Source organism: Macrobrachium nipponense, chromosome 10 (assembly GCF_015104395.2).
Source record: "Macrobrachium nipponense isolate FS-2020 chromosome 10, ASM1510439v2, whole genome shotgun sequence".
In the NCBI taxonomy this organism is placed as follows: Eukaryota; Metazoa; Arthropoda; class Malacostraca; order Decapoda; family Palaemonidae; genus Macrobrachium; species Macrobrachium nipponense.
This window is the reverse complement of record NC_087204.1, coordinates 25,965,277-25,988,610: the sequence shown is the minus strand read 5'-3', so window position 1 is coordinate 25,988,610 and position 23,334 is coordinate 25,965,277. Positions and strand designations below refer to the sequence as shown.

Sequence of the window (23,334 nt, the reverse complement as noted above, 5' to 3'; positions counted from 1 at the left end):
TCGCCGTGTTTAGTACTAGCCCCTGGCGGTTAATTGCAGTCGACCCCCCAAAAATAACGGTTCTTAATATACAACCCGAATACTATAGGAAACTGTAATTTCCAAAGAAATACATGACGCAGTTATTACCTAGATCTAAATTTTTTTTTTTTTTTTTTTTTTTGGGGGGGGGGTGGACTAACCGTTTAAAAGACCTGACAAGAAAACTATGATAAATAGCTTTATTTTTCATGACAAAAATTCAACTGTTAGTTCATATTGTTATACAATCGTACTGTTATACAACAATCTTAATTCTGAGCCAACTTGTATTGTGTACATTATGGATTTACAGATGATGACATTACTACAGGTATGCAATTTCAAATAGTAAGACGCCTCGTCTATAATATAATGTCTTACGTTTATCATAATTTAGTTCCACTAAATTTCAGATTTATCAGCAGCTGGTGCTGTCACCAGTAATCTTTATTTACTTGCAGATACTACTCTCCTAATCCCCATGTATTTCTATAGTAATTATTAATATTTTTACAATGATTACTCATTCAGTCTGTTCTCTTATGTATTTTAGGCCTGTTATCATGACCTTTGCCCTTAGAGTTAGGTTTAGTAAATAACAGAATAATATGAACTATATTCCTTGCTTCATATATTTTCAAATATTTTTTTTTAGACCAGATGTGCATTCTTTTAGCTGTATACAGTATACTAATTATAATACACTATTCTATGGGACACTGTGTCCAGCAGTTGAGGGGGGGGAGGGGAGGGGGGGAAGGAGGATTGGGTTCAACTCCTTGGAAAGGTGGGACACATTAGGTGGTAATAGGCATGGGCCTGGCAGCCTCATCCCCAAAACACCTGCTGGGAATCGGATGCGTAGTTAATAGTGTTCCAACTATAGTATATTTCAATACAAACAATGGTTCTTGTTAACAGCTTTCCCTCTCTTGGTATATCATGAATGATTTTAGTTACTTAAACATTTAACTTTAATTAGAATTGAATTGCATATAGAATTTAGGCTAAAGGCCAAGCACTTGGACCTATGAGGTCATTCAGTGCTGAACCAGAAATTGACAGTAAAAGGTTTGAAAGGTGTAACAAGAGGAAACCCTCGCAGTTGCACTATGAATCAATTAGTAAGATAGTGAAAAAGAATAGGAAAGAAGGTACAGTAAAAGGAATGAAAGGGGTTGCAGCTTAGAGCCGAAGGCACGCTGCAAAGAACCTCAAGTAATGCCTACAGTGAACCGCATGAGGTGCACTGATGGCACTACCCCCTACAGGGAACTTTCATTTGGATTTTTGTTGCTGTAGTATTTAATTTCACATTAAGTGTTGGATTATTTAGAAATACAGTAATACAAAAGTCTTTGCTACAGTTAATCGAGAAAGGCAAGTCATTATATTCGTCATACTTATGCTAATTCAAGAGCAACTACTACTAATAGCTAATACTATATTCACTGAATGGTGTAATCCTCAAAACGATTCAATGCAACTACAATTTATCATACACAGTACTAGAAACAAAAAAATACTTCATACATTTCTCAAGTTTTGTAAACACTTGATCGAACAACTGCACTGAAAGCCATCCCGTCTTGAATGCTAATGAGTTAAATTGAGTTGAATATAGAATTTAGGCCAAAGGCCAAGCACTGGGACCTATGAGGTCATTCAATGCTGAAATGGAAATTGACAGTAAAAGGTTTGAAAGGTGTATCGGAAAGAGTCGGGGACAAAAACTGGCTCATATGATGCTAATGCAAAATTTACATTCTTAGAAACATTTTAATATTTTCACTTCAAAAATTTTATATCTGTACTGTGACACACCCACACACACACACACACTCTTCACTCCATTCCTAACGATGCAAACCTCAATTTTCATTGCTAGTATTCGTTCTTTCAGCCACAAAGTTGCTTAGCAGAATGTTCAAGCCCTCCTGCACAGTAAATGACTAACAGATGAGCAGAATCATCAATACAGAAAGGCCTTAAAGTCAGCACAAAACCTGAGTGGCACACTGCCAAAATGACCAGCTGCAAGGAAGGCCTTACGACAACTTTTTCCTCAGAGGGTAGACAAGAAATGAATTCTCTTCAATCTCTCCTATCTTGGGGGAACTAATACCAAACCTCAAGGTTTGTAGGTACCTTTTAGTATTATATATATATATATATAATATTATCTATATATATATAATATATATATCTATATATATATATATATATATATATATATATATATATTTTTTTTTTATTATTATATATATATCTAAAAAAAAGTCACATTTTGATGCAGAATGCAGAACTTAAAAGCCAATCACTTAGCCCACCTGAAGGGACCTCAAGAACTATGTAAACCTCTAACAAAGGAAAATCAAATTAACTTTTACACATCAATGAAGTCTTGGGAAAAATGACACGCATGGCAAACAGTATGTTGGTACCGTCTCAATTTGCAGTTGAATTCCCCTGCATTCTGTTCACTAAATGTACATGAATACCTGTTTTCTTACTTAGGAAAAAATTTACAGCAAATGCCACTTTGACTGGTTCAGCATGATGACCTTGAATGAACCCACTTTATTTGAAAACCGATTATGCAACTAAAGTAAAGGGAGGTCAATCATGGACCTTCAGTAGTAATGACAGTTTGTAACATCAGCACTCAATAGAAAGATATTTTTGCAAAAAAAAAAAAAAAAAAAAAGAAAAAACATTCATCAAAACTTTAGTGGTCCACTGTCTGGTTTTCAATAACCTACTATTTTCATTGCCTGAAAATTATACACAGCCAGACAATAAACAAAATATTAATAATAATAATACAGGTACAGTCACAAAAAATTTAACAAATTATTTCCAGCCTTATCCCTTCCCCTGCATAAAACAAAATCATCAAACCGTCCTACATAAAAATATAAAACTCATTCCAAAACTTACCTAAAATTTATGTACATTTCTAATACTTCTTGTCATGCAGACCTTGCTAGAACAACTAAGATCCTTTCCATTACCAATAGAGCCAGGTGCAAAAGGTGTAGAAAAACAGGGATGCATGTTTACACTCAAAGGAGGAAAGTAGAGCACAAAAACTGAAGAGAGAGAAACAGTGGCCTAATTAAAAACTAGTCCTCATTCCAAGAGAGAGAGAGAGAGAGAGAGAGAGAATTATATAAAAAATCAAAATAACATAAGAGAAAAGCAACTTTGAGTCAAGAAAAATGAGTTAAGATTGATAAAAGCAACACAAGTGTAAATAATTTATTACAGTTGCACCACAACTTAACAGACACTATGGGAGTCGGGCTTTCTGTTGAGCACACCTGAATTATGGCCCCACTTTACATTTTCTAGATATCTTGCAGCAATAACACACATTTCATAATCTAAAGTTATCTGTGCTTTACACTTAACATTCAATTTAAGAGAGCTGCTTAAAACTGCTTGACATAAAAAAAAATTATGATAATGTAGCTGACACCCAAGTATGGAAGTCTGTTAAGGTTTACTGTAAACAGATGATAAATGCACATTTAAAGTCAATAAGCAGCCTTTTAAAAACACAACTTACGTGGAGCAGAACTAAATGTCAGTCCATGAATTAATGCATTTAATACTGTATACGACTTTATATAAGAATGAGTAAAATGCTTTGCCAAAAATATATTAAAGTTCTGTCCACAAAATATTGTTTCCCATCTAACTTTCAGAAAATCTATACCAAGCAAAAATTAAACATTTTACTAAATTTCAGCACGGCATCATATATTACAGAGGATTTATCTTTGATATAAGAATAATACTTTCTACCAATAAAATGATCCGATAAGTCGTTTAGCAAGCAAAATACCAAAGTTACAGGACAAGCATAGCTACACTATTTTATAAGTAAAGAAAAGATGAAACAACTCTGCAATTACAGTAGTATACTATATAAAACATCTTGATATTTCTAAAAGACACAATTCTTCATTAATTCTACTTTCACGATTAAAAGCTTGAGCTGGTACTCCTTGTGTCAGAGTACTATGCTCAAAAAATCTAAATACGTACAGTGTTAGCAACTTACAGGAAAGAATTAACTACAAGAAAATTCTAGAAATTTCTTGGATACTTTTAATTCCTGTCAATCTCCAGTTCAATACTGTATTGTATATATGGCCTAGATATGCACACTAAACCAATAAAGGCCAATATACTTAAATACATGGATGTTTGCTGTTATGTAGTATTTGTTTTAAGCGTGCAATGGCATAAAAAAGTCCTTACATTACAGAGCTAATATCTTTAAAATAAGGCTATCAACTGCCTTTATCTAGATCAGGCAAGAAAAAAAATGAATAAAAAAAATGAGGAGTGAAGGAAGCTCAATTAGTACAGACTTCATATTACCACAGATGGTGTATAAATGCTCTCAAGGATTCCATGCTTAAAACGGTGAAAAAATAAAAAATAGGAGTTCTGAGAAAACTCCATAATTGCTCTAAGTATATACTGGTTAAGAGCAGTTGGACTGCATAATGGAAGGCAGTGGGAATAGAACCTTTTACTACAAAACCATTGGATAAGATCTGTTAGTTGGGGGAGTCTTACCAAGCAATGATCATGACTTGTATATAAAGAAAATAAATGATTTTTTTCTAATATAGATTCATGGTACATAACGCTTTGGCCAAAGGCCAAGCACTGGGACCTATGAGGTCATTCAGTGCTGGAACAGAAATTGAGAGTGGAAAGGCTTGAAAAGTGTAACAGGAGGAAAACCTTGCAGTTGCAGGAAGACAGGAAGAACAGAGAATATGAACAGATGTACAGTACAAGGAATGAAAGAGGTTGGTAGATAAGGGCCACAAGGACACTAAAAAGACCCTTAAATAATGCCTACAGTGCATCATGAGAGGTGCACTGATGACTGATGCCACTAAACCCCCTATAGGGCAAACTTGTTTTATCCATGTGCTGATGCATAAGTATAATTGAGCAAGTTACTTGGTTTTATGGATAAATTGTACATAGATACTATTCATACATTTAACGCTATAAATACACATAAAATAGTCCCCTTTTTTGTTACGTAGGCTTTTTCCATTATTAAATATCTCATAAAAATTACTTCTTAAATAGTGTTTCTAAATGAAAAACTGGATGTTTACTTTTATCTATACCCATTTTCAAAGTTAAATACTATATGACCAATGAGAATCAACATAATAGTAGCATTTTGGAACAAAGTGTGTATCACATTTATTAGCATTTACTCAACTTCTGTCATATCAATCATTATCTTAATCTGACCACTGAATTATTCTGTCATACATGTGTGACTAAATTACTGAATACTAATAATTCTTCATCGAGCTATACAAGGATTGTATCATTTCTGCTATACTGCAGAGAGGCAACTTCCTTTCCTTGACTCATGTCCCAGTGAGGGTACAACCTGGGTATCTGGTCTCAGTGGATGGAGCTAATACCCTGGCAGTTACAAGCACAGTCCCACCTGTGCCTACAAATGAGACAGATTACTTATTGCCCCTCCTGGCACAACACCTGTCAACAATCTGGCTGTACAGCACAAGTTCCAGTTGATAACAGATACTCCTATCATGACACTGATAAATAAATTGAAAGGCCCTCAATGTGTCATAGTCATACTTTTCCTAACATAATAGGAAATATTACAAATAAAAACACTGTACAGAGAGCACATGTGCTCCAAGTGTTAAGAGATGTAGCATCACCTCCAATGTCATCCCTTCTAACTTGTACTAAACTATCAAGCTCATCATTTATTATAAAAATATAAGTGTCTCCTATTGAAAAAAAAAAACCTGGCCCACCTGGCATGATACTATAAAGAAAATATGCAGAGTCTACCAACACCAATGAGCTATTTACAGATTACAAAGTTCCTACATTTGTGACTAGAACAATGCATTACTTCCAGTAGACATTTTTCCACATTCAAGAGGTTACCATTAAGAACCAATGCATAGATACCCATGGTAATATTTCAACAAAACACTGCTTCACTCTAGCTATTAAGCTACGGACATGACACTTGACACCTGTCACCTTGGCATCCTAGACATATCCGATACACCTCACATAAACCTTCAACATGTACCCAGAATGAAAACCCTTGAGAACTAGTGTGAAAGGCAAACCCCCAGAACACCAGTGACATCTTCACTCCCCTTCAACAGTCAAGACTGCAGCAGCACAGCCATCACATCAAACTGGCATCTTGAGGTAAGACAGCACTAAGAATAAAGATGACATCAAAGACAACTTTTCTGTTTGCCAATGCCATTTGAGTATCCCCTTAGTCTAGAGTAATCCACTATGTTCCATATGCAATAAGATCATTTCCTGAAATATTAATACCATTCACAAAGCTCATTTCATAAACCATGCTTCACTTACTTTTGTGATGTAGTTCATATCCTTCATAAATGTCCTGATGACAGAAATATCCTGATGATACAATCTCTCAACTCTCTTGAATTAAAAAGGAATAAGGCAAACACAGAAGGTGAAATGTAAAATAAACCATGTTGATGCAGCTATTAATTTTTAATAACAATAAATACTAAAAACCTCCAAATGATAGTGGATATAGGGGTAGTGCACCTACATATACAGATATGATGATAAAATAATTATTATATTCTCTATACGGTATCTAATTCAACCTCTTAAACGTAATAGACAATAAAAAAGGATATTTTCTCTAATTACAATGCAATATCACCAAGAAAATGTATACTTCCATGTAAATTTCGACAATGGTTGGTGCATGGAACTACAAGGCTAATCCTTATTACAGACATGAATTACTGTACAATTACATAGTCATATTTACATTACAAAACTTACAAAAATATAAATTTGTGAGCTAAAAAATTTCTCTACTGGTTGATGAGGGTTCCACGAACTTGCTTTGTAGTCGGCACTCCTTCCTCATTGGAAATGGAGCTTTTCCTCTTGTTCATACCTTTGCGCTCAAGTTGTTTCTCAATAATCCTTGCATTGTTGGCATAAGAATCGGCAACTTCCCTCTGAAATACAGCAGCTTAATTAAGACAAAATCTATAAAATCAGTGCACTAATTTACTAATCATTGGTGTACAAAAACATCATCATCACCAAACCCAAAGACAATGAGAGAGAAGTCATAGTCAAAAAGCAATGTAAATGAGGCTGCTTAGAAGCCTTGACATGGTGAAGGGGCTCTTGAACCCAGGAATTTGTTCCCAGGTTTGAGTCCAAAAGTCCCATAGATCATTATATATTTCTTCAGATTAATTTTTCTGGAATTTGCCACTTTTGTTAAAATCCATTGGACTTGATAAATAGGCAAGTATACCATAGCTAGACTGGGTTTATGTCTGAAACTAAATACTGGGAACTGTGTTAGGACCATAAACTACCCGATAATATTTGGACCTGAGAGATATTAGATTGATAGCTCAAGGGTAGAACTATTCTTCAGGGCTGGACCACAGATTTCAAGAGGGTGTTGGTTCTGGGGATAAGACTCGGCATTCTATCTGGTTTGCCCATAACATTATTAGAGTACGGATTATTGTATTCTTGTAATAGTCTCAGTCCTAACAAGCAAGTTTGGCTTACAGTTAGGCTACTCTAATTATGATGTGCCATCCCCTGTGGTGTAGGGTATGGACACAAAAAAAAAAAAAAAACATTTGGGAGTAAGTTCACACTTGTGCCATTGGTGGAAAAATAAACTTCATGAAAGGCTGATGATATCTTTTTAAGGTTTTCAGGTTGAATTTTTCTTTTTTTTTATCTGATCCTTTGTGACCAGTGACTATAAGGATTCAAGTACCCTTGGGGCCTTTGATGATGATTTGGTACAGATGACAACCTCTGATAAGTCCTTGAGACGAATGACAACTCTTGGCATGAACCTGACCATGGATGTGGAATGCTCCAGTGGTGGCACTACCTCTCAGGGTAGTCATCACAAATTGAAAACCTACCAGTGTGGGAATGGATAATTGGAAAGTGTTACATGTAGAGCACATTCCCTTGGAATGTGACTACAAAACTCGTGTTATCTTTGCTAGTTACGGTAAAATAATAAGAGTTAAGAATGAACTTTGATGAAAATGAAGGAAAATGGAAAGCATGGGTAATTTGAAAAACATGAAGCTGAACTAAAAGTCAGCAGCAATATCAATAATATTAACATTTGTAAATCGACTGTCAAAGGAGTTCTGTCTGACAAGACCCTTAAAAACATGGATATTTATAGACATCAGTGAATGCCAGTGACTCAGCCAAATTTGGAGGACAATAACTCTCAAAAGAACTACCGAACCTCCAATGTTGTTCGTTGGTAGTGCCTGCCAGGGAGGAAAAATTACTTTTTTTACGATAAAATAAGATTTTATGTATACTTACCAAGTAGTTACATAGCTATAGTTTCTGAAACCGTCGGCAGCTAGAATTTTTGAGTGAGGAACCAACACCGTCCGAAAATCAGTTGTTTATGCCCTATTATCCATGTGAGGGGAGGAGGGCAGGCTTTAATCATGTAACTACTTGGTAAGTATACATAAAATCTTATTTTATCATAAAAAAGCCATTTTTATGTATGCAACTTACCAAGTAGTTACATAGCTGAATCCCACATTGTAGGAGGTGGGATCCATGGATATGCTCATAACTTTTTAAAATTTAATAAATACAAAATATATATTTAGAGCTAGCATCCATGAAGATGCTTGTTGGTTCCTTACCTGGTAAGAGAGCTGAACAGTTTGATTACTGCCTCTGGAAGTCGCTCATTTTAACTCATAGGGACGTGGCTGTATAGCCATGGCTCGTCCTCTAAACAGGCTCCCCTAAAAAACTCAACAACCTCGTTCAAGGTGAAGAGATAGGCTAGGAAGGTATGACTTCCTACACACCCTTACCCAATGCTGTGCCCGCCACTAAATACGGACCTAGGGTACTGCAATTCTCATATACTGTTTCAATATCACGCAAGTAATGCGAGGCGAACACTGATTTACATTTCCAATACGTTGCTTGAATAATCGAGTCCAAAGAGAGATTGTGTTTAAACGAGAGAGAGGTTGCCACTGCTCTTACCTCGTGAGCTTTCACTTAAAGTTATTAAAGTCAGTTTCTTTCACTTGTGAATGAGCATCTACAATCACGCTACGTAAGAAGAACGCTAGGGCATTTTTAGACATCGGGCACGCCAGATTCCTTACCGAACACCATAAACGATCGGACGGGCCCCGAACTTTCTCTGTCCTTTGTAAATAACATTTCAGAGCTCTGACCGGGCAGAGCAACCTCTCTTCTTCTTCCAGTCCTACCAAGTCCGTGAGGTTTTTGATACTGAACGAACGAGGCCACGATTTGGACGGGATCTCTTTTTTTGCCAAAAACCCCAAGGTTAATGCACAAACCGCAGATCTATTCTCTGAGGAAGTAACCTTGGCCAATCCACTAGAAGATCTAAAAGATCTGGAAACCATTCCTGTGCTGGCCAGAATGGAGCAATGCGAGTCATCGAAACGTTGTGATGCATTCCGAATTTGTTGATGACTTCTCTCACCATCTTGAATGGAGGAAAAGCGTACAAGTCTTTGTTCGACCAGTCCAAAAGCATCGCATCTGTCGACCATGCTTTTGGGTCCAGGGCTGGTGAAGAGTAAAGGGGGAGACGATGGTTTTTTGCTGTGGCAAACAGATCTATCATAGGTTTCCCCCAGAGTTTCCACAATTCGAGGCATACCACTGGGTTCATCATCCATTCCGTGTGAAGTACTTGCCTCCTGCTGCTCAGTTTGTCCGAGAGAACATCGAGTTTCCCCTGAACGAACCTCGGAATTAATGTGGTTTGATTCCAATTCGACCATACCAGCAGGCTCCTTGCTGTCTCGCAAAGAGAAAACGAGTGTGTCCCTCCTTGTTTCTTTACGTAGGAGAGCACTGTCGTGCTGTCCGAGTGTATCGCCACTACTTTGTTGCGAACTTCAGCAATCCCCAGTGGATGGCGGTCAGTTCCTTCCAATTTATATGCCACTGTTTTTGTTCTGCATTCCAAATGCCTGATACTTCTTTTTCCCCTAAAATCGCTCCACAACCTTGATCTGATGCGTCTGAAAAGAACACTAGGTTGGGGCTCTGCGGGAGGAGGGATCTCCCTTCCGCAAGTCTGTCTCTTAACTTCCACCATTGTAGGTCCTCTTTTATTTCCTGTGTGATAGGGAACACAAAAGAGTCCGGAAGCTTCTTTCTGTTCCAATTCGCTCTGAGGAAGAACTGTAGGTTCCTCATATGCAATCTTCCTAGTGTTACGAACTGTTCTATTGAGGATAGAGTGCCCAAAAGACTCATCCATTCCTTTGCAGAGCATTCCTGGAGAACTAAAAATTTCACTACCTTCTGTAGGCATGACTATTCTTAGTGGGGATGGAAAAGCCAGAAAACTCACAGAGTTGATCCTCATCCCCAAATAGACTAATTCCTGACTGAGGAGTAAGTGAGACTTTCGTCTGTTTATTATCAGTCCTAGATCCTGAGCTAAAGTCATAGTTTTCTGAAGGTCCTCCATGCACCTCTCCTTTGTGACCGGAGAAGCCAATCGTCCAAGTAAAGGGATATCCTTATCCCGACTAGATGTAACCATTTCACAATGGGAGCTAGCACTCAAGTGAACACTTGTGGTGCGGTCGAAAGCCCAAAACACGGTGCTCTGAACTGGTATATTTTGTCCTTGAAGACAAAACGCAGAAACCTCTTTGAGTTTTGGTGTATTGGGATGTAAAAATATGCATCCTCCATATTGATGGAGATCATCCAATCCCCTTGACGGATTGATGAAAGGACAGACTGATTCGTCTCCATCTTGAACCTTGTCTTTTGCACATAAAGGTTCAGAGTGCTTACGTCCAATATGGGTCTCCATCCCCCCAATGACTTGGGGACAACGAACAGACGATTGTAATACCCCGGTGTTAGTGGCTTCTCTACTAACTCTATTGCTTTCTTTTGCAAGAGAGATAAAACCTCTTCTGAAAGGGCGATGAACTCCTTTGAATTTTCTGAGTAAGCTGTCAAAGCTATCGGAGAGCCTGATAATGGTGGCTTTCTCTTGAACAGAATATCGTATCCTTCTCTTAAAACCTTTACGATCCAAGGTTCCGCCCCTCTTGCTTCCCATTCTTCCCAAAACTGATGGAGCATCGCTCCTACTGGCGCACGAAGGACTGATACACTACTTCTTGGTCGAGCGGTTGGTTGAGGATTTTTTAATAGATTTAAGGGTGAAACGTATTCTGCCCCTTTATCTTGGGAAATATCTACCGAATCCCCTGCCCCGAAAGGGTTGTCCTCGGCTGGCTGGGGAGGGGCGTACACTAGGGATATTTTCTCTAGTCCATTTAGTGGAATGCGAGAGAAGATCCTGTGTTACTTTCTTCTGCAATTCGGAGGCAACTAGCACTACTGTCTCTTCTGGAAACAGGTGCTTCTTATCCAAGGGCGAATACAACAAGGCAGACTTCTGGGTACGAGATAGTACTCCCTTGGATGAAAAAGAACACCATAGTTCTCTCTTCTTTAGGATACCCGAAATGTCTGTAAAAGCTTCCTCACTCAACATTGAATAGCTCTTCAGTTTGCGTCCCAAGGCTCCTACTGTCCAGTCCAGGAAACTATAAACTTTGAATACCTTAAAGATATTCTTAATGAGGTGGTCTAATTCTGACGCCGTAAACATTATCTTGGCCGAGTTGAAAGCCGATCTACTCGCCGAGCCAGTAAGCGCGGAGAAGTCTCCCTGGGCAGAGACAGACACACCCAAAGAGAGAGCTTCTCCGGTTTCATAACACAAGTGTCTCCTAGTTGAAAGACGAGGAGGAGGGAAGCAGAAGTTGACCTTGTCCTGATCCCTCTTATCCTCAAGCCAAAGGTTAATTTCCTTTATCACTTTTCGAGCCGAAAAGGACAGTACTAGTTTCGGTAATTTCCTGGAATCTTCCTGGTTGTCCCTCATGTAAAAAGACACTGGAGACGTAGGGGTTACTGGCGAGAATGAATCTGAAAAATTGTCTACAAAGTAAAAAAGCAAGGCTTTATATAAGGCAGTGAGAGAAGACTCTTTATCCTCCTCTTCTCCTTTCTCTTCTTCTTCAGCTGAAGAAATAGGTGATAAGGTCTCTACAGGTTGGATAGGGGGCGCCACAGATTGAATAAAGCCCAAAATGCTGTTCAACTTATTCTGGATGGCTGACAGAGAATGATCGGAGACAGCCATCACCTGAAGTCCTGTCTGTAGGCCCGAAAGTGAAATTGATGACATAGGCTGTCCGAGCGCTTCAGACTGGTCCCTCTGTGCACTTGGTTGCATATATGTATAACTGTGGATGCTCGGGCGCTAGTGGGCGCTCTTGGACGCTCGGGTGCTCGTGGATTCTCTGGCGCTAGTGGACGCTCGGTTGCAACTGTATTCCTGGGCACCGATGGACGCTCAGGAGCCAAAGGTTATTCTAGCGTCGCCACAAAAGTTCCGGGCGCCAAAGGCTGCTCTGGCGAGCGGGCAAACTGTGGCGCCAATGGGCGCTCAGGAGTCGGCGGGTTCTCATGCTCTGAACGCTGAAGATGTCTCCCAGAAGTCTCAGGAATTACAGGAGGGACTGATGGCAGTCTTACCTGTCCTTCAGTATCACAGGTGTGGACCAGTGCTGAAGACATCTCTGGAAGTCTACTCTTCCCCGTACTCTTCACCTCTGAACGTCTGGTAGAGGAAGACTTTCTCGACGACGACTTCGACTTAGAGGATGTGATCCTCTCACTACGACGTCCCTCTCCTGCCGTATCCTGAGAGAATCTCTCTGGAGAGTCCCAAAAACTACACAAAGGCTGTCCCTTCCGTAAAGGGCTAGCCTTTTTACAGGGGACTGGAGAGGGAGACAACTTACGAGCCCTCCTATTCATTGGATGGGACTCGTCATGGAATCGCCACTGGCGCCTGGGAGAGGACTCCCCGGAGCGGGAAAGCACTAGACGACAACGGTACTTTTTAGAGACGCCTTTCCAATGGCGCTCTGTTGCAATCTGGGATTTCTCAACAGAATAGCCTGAGGGGGCGACTGCTTGTGGGCAGACCCCACTAACCTCCCTTGGGCTACCAGCATGCCTCCTCCCAGGTTCTGGGGAGTTTGACAAGGACCTTTGCCTAGGAGAATCAGTGGGCCAAACAGCCGCCACCTCCACCACACTTACACTTGCACTCACTTCACCACTTACCTTGTCCATTTTCACGGACGCTCCTAATTTCTCCATTGCTTGAAGCATGACTGAAAATTTCTGATCGACTCTTGCCTCTAAATTGGCCACAGCATTGGGTACGGGTGTGAGAGAACCAAGATTAGGACTGAGAAGGACAGGTGGAGGGGAAGGTTCAGAAAGAGACAAATTATCATTAACCCTCTTACCCCGAAGCGGTAAAAAAAAATTGTCTCCCGTGTGCCGGAGGTGTTTCAGAGTGAGAGCGGAAGCGGAAAAAATATTTTTTCAAAAAATCACAGCGCGCTTAGTTTTCAAGATTAAGAGTTCATTTTTGGCTCCTTTTTTTGTCATTGGCTGAAGTTTAGCATGCAACCATCAGAAATGAAAAAAATTATCATTATCATATATAAATAATGCGATATATGATAGCGCAAAAACGAAATTTCATATATAATTGTATTCAAATTGCGCTGTGCGCAAAACGGTTAAAGGTAACAAGTTACTATTTTTCGCTGTAATGTACACTAAATTGCGATCATTTTGGTATATAACACATTGTAAAACAATAAAAGAAACACAGAGAAAATATTATCACAAAATAATGCATGAATTCGTAACGCGCGGACGTAAACAAATATTTTTTTCAAAAATTCACCATAAATCTAAATATTGTCCTAGAGACTTCCAATTTCTTTCAAAATGAAGACAAATGATTGAATATTACTATACTGTAAGAGTATTAGCTTACAATTGCAGTTTTTGACCATATCTGACGAGTTAAAGTTGACCGAATGTCGAATTTTTTTATATATATATTTTTTATATGCAATTATTTCGGAAATAAGAAAAGCTACAACCTTCAAATATTTTTAGTTTTATTCTAAATGAAATTGCGCACATTTTCATATATAAAACTCTATGAAATGCCTAATATGAAACGGAGCAAATATTCCGAGAATGGTACGTACACATTTCGGAGATTTGTGGCGGAGAATCTGTGCGCAGAGGGAAGGAAAGATTTTTTTTTTTAAATTCACCATAAATCTAAATATTTTGCTAGAGACTTCGAATTTGTTTCAAGATGAAGATAAATGACTGAATATTACTAGACTGTAAGAGTTTTAGCTTACAAATGCGTTTTTCGACCATTTCGGTAGAGTCAAAGTTGACCGAACATGGTTTTTTTCTATTTATTGTGATTTATATGCAAATATTTCAAAAATGAGAAAAGCTACAATCTTCAATTATTTTTTTTGTTGTATTCTACATGAAATTGCGCACATTTTCATATATAAAACTTTATGTAACGGCTAATTTAAAATGGTGCAAACATTACCACAATCGCACATATGATTTTTTTCGGAAGAGTTACCGCGCGGACGTAAAGAAAATTTTTTTTTTTTATGAATTCACCATAAATCGAAAATATTGTGCCTAGAGACTTCCAATTTGTTGCAAAATGAAGGTAAATGCTTGAATATTACTAGAATATAAGCGTTTTAGCTTACAATTGCGTTTTTCGACCATTTCAGTAGAGTCAAAGTTGACCGAAGGTTGAAATTTTGGCAATTATCGTTATTTATATGAAAATATCTCAAAACTGATAAAAGCTACAACCATGGGTTGTTTTTAGTTGTATTGTGCATAAAATTGCGCACATTTCCATATATAAAACTTTATATAACGGCTAATTTTAAATGGTGCAAACATTACCACAATCGCATGTATGATTTTTTTTCGGAAGAGAGTTACCGCGCGGAACGTAAGGAAAAAGTTTTTTCATAAATTCACCATAAATCGAAATATTGTGCTAGAGACTTCCAATTAGTTGCAAAATTAAGGTAAATGATTGAATATTACTAAAATATAAGAGTTTTAGCTTACAATTGCGTTTTTCGACCATTTCGGTAGAGTCAAAGTTGACCGAAGGTTGAAATTTTGGCAATTATTGTTATTTATATGAAAATATCTCAAAACTGATAAAAGCTACAATCATGAGTATTTTATTGTTGTATTCTACATAAAAATGCGCACATTTTCATATATAATACTTCATGTAACAGCTAATTTACAATGGTACAAAAAATTATGTCAAAGTGACAAAATAATTTCTGAGATGTGTCACAGATACTTTTTAGTGCGGCAAGAAAGAAATTCGCGCTTGCGCGCCTGCGTAACGATTGTAAACAAAACAACACCTTGATCTGTGAACTCCCAGCATCCCCAAGGCGTGTGATTCAAAAGTTTTAGGCTGGTAGGCCTATAAGTATTTTTTTTTCCGCGAATTTAAAAAAAAACTTTTGTGAGTCGACGTAAACTACGTCCAGTCGGCACACGGGAGACAAAAAATGTCGACGTAAAATACGTCCAGTCGGCGTAAGAGGGTTAAGACAATTCCTGACTAATTAAGCTTTTTGCTTTAGCTCAAGAAGCTGCTTTTCTCTTTTTATCTCTCTAACTTGTTCGTTTAACTAGTCAAGATCTTCCAAGTTCTTTGATCCCAATTAATACACTCCCCACACGTTTGATCTGGTGTACAAGTCTGTCCCCTACAACCTGTGCAAATTGAATGTGGATCATTACCCGCTTTAGTGATCCTAGTATTGCAGCCTTTACTACAGTACCTAATCCCAGATGAACTAGTGTCTGACATTATGTAGACCAATTCAAAACTAGTGAATTTTGTTGCAAAAATATTTAAAACTATTTCAATTCCTAAATAGCTATCACCAAAAACAAAACTTCCAATATTCAGAGTACTTCACCAAATAACTCCAACAATGAGCGACAGCAAAGAATTAAAAAAATTCAGCTGCTACTGAAACTGTGTTGACAGTACCAGCCGGCAGAAACAACTGATTTTCAGACGGTGTTGGTTCCTCACTCCCCCGATAGTGGGGTATCACCTGATCAAAACACACTAGCATTTCCGCGAATTTCAAAAATTCTAGCTGCCGACAGTTTTAGAAACTATAGCTATGTAACTACTTGGTAAGTTGCATACATAAAATTACAATTACTACAAATTTAGCAGATACATCCAAAAAAAGGGTTGAGGGTATTGATAAAGGTAACATCTCCAGGTGTGGTAAAGACAGTGTCCTTATTTGCACCAAATCAAAGACCAATCATATACGCTGACATTGGAGAAGTTTAAGAAAGATGACACAATAAAAGAAATTAGACCACAAATAACTGTTTTCAATATGATCAACCATCTAGATTCTGCAAAACCAATAAAATTTGTAATAATTGATCAGCCCCTGAACACAAGTTCTTTTTTGAAACAACTAAAATATAATAATTCCAAACCGGATCATATCCCATCCAATTAAAATTGCAGCCAATATAAATATGAAAAGGCAGCTATATGTAAAGCTAATGCTGAACATATAAGCATCAGTAATGCTAAACAAATTAACTGGTCAGATAAAGACATATGCTATGGGTCTCAATTCCGTAGCAGCTATAAAAACTCAAGCCAACAATGTAGCACCTTTACCTGCTGTAAAAATAAGAACCCCTGAGACTAAGACCCAGTCATCTGGTCCAACTGCTCAGCCTGCTAAAGCTGAAGAACCCCTCTTTAAGGAAGATGTGCCTACTTATACAGTATAATCATCTCCAATTGGTCTGCAACAAGAAACCCTTCCCAAAGAAGAACAAACTAAAAGTCCACAGAGTAAGAACTCCTTCATCCTCTCATTCACCTGCTCAAAATAAGGAGACTTCGAAAACCCCATATAACATGAATGAGGCCAACAATGAGGGTGCTTCTTTGCCTCAGAATACCCAAGGATCAAGTTCCTAAGATACTAAGAAAATAGTAAGCACAAGTCCCACTATGCTCTGTATCAGAGCTAATAAACAACTCTGGTCTAAACTGAGATCTATAAGATGAGCCCCACTGATGGGGACCATGCCCATGGAGGTGCTGCAATAATTACTGCTAAAATATCGCTACATTTTATTGTTACTCTGAATAGTAGAATGCGGGTTACTTTCGACTGAAATCACAATCTGCTCTCGTTACATTTCCCCGAGATGTAGGTTCACTCTAAGTGACATTCAAGGTTTAATTAATCCACTTCCTCCACCTTTTTTACTACTTGATTTTAATTCTAACCATCCACGTTGGGGTGGTAATTTTTTAGACAGCGGATAGGATCACTGATGACGTTGTTTAATGATGATCTTACACCTTTTTAATGATGGTACTATGCCATATCATAATACCTATACAGGTGATTCATCTGCTATAGACTGAAGTATTTACTGCACTTCTCTCTATCTGGATTTTAACTGGTTTGTAGATGAATTTCTACATGACAGCGATCACTTTCCATTCATCTGAAGTTTGTGAGAACTGTCCCCTTTAATTTTCCTGTTAAATGGAAGGAAAAGGAAGCAGATTGGGTCAAATTTCAAGGTGTTAGTCTACCCCAAGAATTTGAGTCCCATATAAAGGCTTATGAGTACTTTGCCTCTGAAAATCAACATGCACCTAAGACAAAACGGAAACCACACAGCCCTGCTGTTCCATGGTGGGATAAAACCTGTGGTAATTTGAGGAAAATTTCCATGAAATATTACAGGCATTATAAATCCAGTCAATCTGCAACAGCAAAATCTATTTGCCAACGAGCTATGGCAAAACAGAAAATATTTTTAAAAATTATAAAGAGAATTCCGGGTTTTTATATAAATGGCATAAATTCTAAAACCCCAAACATGTTAATCTGGACAAAAATAAGAAAACTAAATGACAAAATACGTTGTTGCTAACGACTTGTCTGAAAAATCAATGGAGACCTTGTCACCAAGCATAATGAAGTTGCTGAAAAACTGGGTGAGCATTTCTCCGAAGTATCGAGTTCCAGGAACTATTCAATTTGGTTCCAGAATATTAAAAATTCAACCATTTCCCTTAATTTAAATTCTGGAAATTGTGAATCTTGTAATGCCAAGTTAACTTTATGAGAATTAAGGGATGCTCTATCATAATCTGAATTGACATCCCCCAGGAATGATAAAATTCATTATAGCAAGCTCTCAAATCTTCCAGATTCAGAATCTTATCTTCTTAGAATCTTTAACAAAATATTGGAAATTGTGAATCTTGTAATGCCAAGTTAACTTTATGACAATTAAGGGATGCTCTATCATAATCTGAATCGACATCCCCCAGGAATGATAAAATTCATTATAGCAAGCTCTCAAATCTTCCAGATTCAGAATCTTATCTTCTTAGAATCTTTAACAAAATATTGGAAATTGGTATTCTTCCCCCTTCCAGGAAGATTGCAGTTGTTGTCTCCTTAAGAAACCAATATGCAAATTGTTTGAGAAAAGAAAATGGTGAATTCTAATGTGGCATCTAGAGAAAAATGGTTTATCATCATCTGTCCAATTTGGCTTTAGGAGAAATCGTTCCACTCTGGACCCACTACTAACATTATCATCCCAAATTCAGCAAGGTTTCTCAAAACGCTGTCAGACTATTGGAGTTGTCTTCGACCTCGAAAAAGCCTATGACACTACTTGGCATTTTGGTATCATTAAGTGGCTGCATGGCATGAGAATACAAGGTAATATTCTAATTTCATCAACTCATTTCTAAGTGATAGGTATATTAAAGTTAGAATTGGAAATAACTTTTCCAATGCTTTTGAGCTGGAGGAAGGTTGTCCCACAAAGCAGTGTATTGATGTGTATGTAACCTGAAAGGAAACCATTTCAAATATTGAACTGAAAGACACACCTAATACCATATAAAGAGGAGGTGTAGTTATTGGAGATGATTTTTCATATGCAAACATGGGCTGGTCATACCAATTGTCCTAAAAGAAAATTAGGTAAAGAAATCCTTAACATTTTAAAAGTAGTCTCGGGTTTTAACTGGGGTGCTGATAAGAGGTCACTTTCACGGTTACGGTTACCAATTCTACTCTCAAGTGCAAGCAAACTTAGAGTGTTGGATGTAGTTCACCAAGTTGATCTAAGAAAATGCTCTGGTGCATTTAAGACATCAACAGTTGAAAGCTTATATACTGAGAGTGAAGAGATCCTTCTAGATTTCCGTTGAGAGGAACTGGGACTCTGGTATATGATCAAAATAAGAGGTTCCCTGAAAACCATGCAGCATCCATTCTTAACCAAAACGATCCCAATCAGTTTGCAAACACTAGAGCATCCAAACGTTTTAATGTGAGAATTAATGCTGCAGTTGACGATTAAAATTAAGGCTACATTGCTCTTAAGCAGCCTCCTTGGTTGACCCAAGAATCATCACTGTCAAAAGCTGCTGTTAAAAAATCAGGTAATGTCCAGGAAGTAAAGGCTTGTTTTCTTTATCATGACCAAATACATTCGGGTTCTGTTAAACTATTCCCTCATGGATCAAAGACATCAAGTGGTGTTGGTGGTTGTGCTATTGTTCTTGGTAATAGCTCACATGCAGGTATACTATCTACTAATACCTCTATCTTTGAAGCTGACTTAACTACATTAGCAAAATCTCTCTAGACTGTTTCTACTCTACAGAGTAATACTTTCATCATATTCTCAGATTCCTATACAAAGTGCACTCATGGCCATTTAGCAGTAGTAGTATAACCATAAATATCCAATTATTCAATATATACTATATTCAAGAATGGTTGTATACTCTTGCTTCCAAATTCCATTTAGTCCATTTTTTTTTTTTTTGGTCCCTGCTCATGTAGCCATTGTAGGTAACAAACTTGCTGACCATAAAGCGAGAAATGTCATTACTAAAGATGACATTGTATTCCACCAAATTCCCACTACCAATATGAAATGAATTATTTGTTTGTATATCAAAAACAACCGGCACATTGGTCTTCTCCCCTTCTGGCCACAAGAAAAAGGACAGAAAGATCAGACAAAGTATTTAAACCATAGGGTAGAAATTGTATAATGCCGTCTGAGAACTGGCCATACTCAATTGACCCACAGCTTCCTTTTAGAGGGGGGAACTACCAACCTGTATACAGTGTGACTCTCCTTTTACCATGGAACACATTATTACATTGCTGTAGGTATGCTGCAGCATGCAAAAGACATGGGTTAGTGGGCAGGGATATAGCAGAATTGCTTGGTCCTGATGTACAGTAAACCCCCCCACTATTCGTAAACTTGCCTATTCATGGATTTTTTTATACCCATTATTTGCGAAAAATTCGCCTCTACGCGGTGTTTTTCACTGAGAAATATTCACAAATTACTGTATTTTCATATTGTTTTTGTGATGTGACTAATTGAACTTTTGTGATTTAAGCATTTTCAGAGGGTTTTCTTGCAATTACTACTATCTAAATAGGCAGTTCTAAGCATTTTTAGATAGGTTTTAAGTATTTGTGGATTCCTTAGAAACATTAACCTCTATAATGAAATTTAACTTGACCTCTTGGTATCTTGCCATGTGTAGTAATATATGCAATTTTGTAGTAATGTATATAACATGTTTATGTATTCGCATAATTTATATTTTTTTACTTTTTGTTTCAACACTACGCGTTATATGCATATACATAATAAATCCAAAGTTATTGCAAAATTCTACTTATTCTACTTTATTCAAATCATACAGATTATATTCTAGTTACAAATATTGGTACTGTATATGTATGTAACTTTATACTTACAGCCTCAATCTCATCTTCCTCTTCATCAATTGTTGAAACGGTAACAGATGAAAATTTTCCCATATTTTTTGTGTGACGAGTAATCATGACTCTTTCTTTGGGCTTCTCATCTACTTGCTGTGCCACTGATTTGCCACCACTTAAGAATACACTACCCTGAAGATAGAAAGAAAAAATCAATGCAAATAATTCACTATCTAGAGTTATTTATCACCTGTATAAATATAATAATTTGTCGGAAATTGTATTTTTCCTAACTATACAAACCTGAGGTCCTTTAACAATAGGAAGGTACTTAGCGGCAGCTGAACCGGTTGTAAGCTTCGAACAAGGGGGTTCGGTAGTTAACTACTTGTCCGGCAGTTGGCGGTCAGCTCGACTGTGAGGAGAGGAATCACTTTGCTTTAGGCCCAGGAAATGCAGAGTGAGGGGTGGCATGAGGTGAGACTATATGTAAAGGACCTCAGGTTTGTATAGTTAGGAAAATTACAATTTCCGACAAATTGTTATTTGTTCTGATACGTATACAAACCCTCGGTCCTTTAACAATAAGAAGACTCACTTCTTGGTGGGTGGAATCTGAGTCTTATGAACAGACCGGTGTTCGTCCTACCTTGGCTCCCTCCCTGGTCATAAGAGCAGAGGGAGGGATCCTAGCCTCTGCCCAGCTGATCGGGGCGTGCACCACAGGATCAGTGGTCAGACTTCTGGACCAAATTTATAAGAGGGAGGCAAGTGTACCTCTTATAAATAGCAAAAGGCAAGAACTACTTCCTACTTCAAGAGACAAAATGAAGTCATGGGTTTATCTCTTGTTGGCTTCCACTCCCCCCCCCCCCTCCCCGTTGGGGAGTGGCGGATAAACACTCCTATCCCTACTGAAAGGGATAGGATGGAGCTCAGTTGTGTAGCTTACCTGCATCAGCCTCCTGTTCAGCGTAGTGACGACCGCGGCCCTCTGCCCACAGGTAGAGGAGAAGAACTAAGGAGGAAGAGAAGCCAGTCACACTCTCTTTCACTTGTCCATTCATGCAATCACACAAGGATGCGATGCTGTTCAGTCCGCTCGGGTGCTGGGTAGACTACACAACTTGTTGAGCAGCCACCACGGGTCCCAAGGAAAAAGTGTCCCAGGACCTGTGGGTAATATCCCGAAGGTAGAATGAAGTGAAGGTGGTCTGGTTGGCCAAAACCCCTGCCTTCAGAATCTGCGCCAGGGAGAAGTTCTTGCGGAACGCAAGGGTTGGACCAATACCTCTGACTTTGTGGGCTCTCGGACGAAGGGTACGGGTGTCGTCACTACCATCCATGTCATATGCCCTCCTGATCACCTCGTGCAGCCAGAAAGAAAGAGTGTTCTTGGAAACTTCTTTCTTGGTAACCCCGGTGCTAGCGAAGAGGCGTCGACACTCAGGCCTGAGGTGCCGAGTTCTCTTCAGATAGCGCCGTAGCGCCCTTACAGGACAAAGCAGCATCTCATCTGCATCATTATCGGTGAAATCCTTCAGGGAGGGGATCGTGAAAGACTTGAACCGGTCGTCAGGGACCGAAGGATTCTGAGTCTTCGCTACGAAGTTCGGGACGAAATCGAGCGTCACGGATCCCCATCCCCTGGAATGCTTGACGTCGAAGGAAAGACCATGAAGTTTCCCTACTCTCTTCGCCGATGCCAGGGTCAGCAGGAAGAGGGTCTTGAGGGTCAGATCCCTGTCTGACGAGACTCGGAGTGGCTCGAAGGGTCTGCGAGTCAAACTCCTAAGGACGAGTCACATCCCATCCCGGGGGCCTGAGTTCCCTGGGTGGGCAAGACCTCTCAAAGCTCTTCATCAGGAGGGAGATCTCGAAAGAAGAGGAGATATCCACACCTCGCAGTTCAAGGACTAGGGCCAGGATGGCTCTGTATCCTTTAACTGCGGAGACGGAGAGGAGCTTCTCTCGGCAAAGGAAATCCGCTACCTGCTGAAGAGTGGATCTGAGAGGAGAGACACCCCGTCCACGACACCAACCACAGAAGACGGACCACTTCCCCTAGTAGACAGCTGCAGAGGACTGTCTGAGGTATCCAGCCATCTCTGTTGCTGCGCTGCAAGAAAAGCCTCTCGCTCACAAGAGATGGTGGATAACAGCCAGCCGTGAAGACACAGGGACTCGACGGACCGGTGGTACTGTTCTACGTGTGGCTGGCACAGGAGGTTGTGCCAGGGGGGAATTTCTCTCGGCGCTTCGGCAAGCAGAGCCAGCAGGTCTGGGTACCAAATGGCTTGAGGCCGTTTGAGTGCCACCAGGATTATCTGAAGGTTCGCGGTGATCACAGCGCCCTGCTGATCACTATGCAAATCAGACAGAACGGGGGAAAGGCGTAAACGAA

General features: G+C 39.0%; 1 protein-coding gene across 1 annotated transcript in view; it reads right to left on the bottom strand.

The window, feature by feature from the left end:
• Positions 1-6,557: 6,557 nt before the first annotated feature.
• Positions 6,558-23,334, bottom strand: part of LOC135223495 (STING ER exit protein-like) — a 40,228-nt gene continuing 23,451 nt past the window's right edge. Inside the window, exons 4-5 of the mRNA XM_064261937.1 lie at positions 20,967-21,122; positions 6,558-7,082 (exon numbers count right to left, since the gene is read on the bottom strand). Coding sequence (XP_064118007.1) covers positions 6,933-7,082; positions 20,967-21,122 — 306 coding nt within the window. The 3' untranslated portion in view covers positions 6,558-6,932. The remainder of the gene's footprint in view (positions 7,083-20,966; positions 21,123-23,334) is intronic.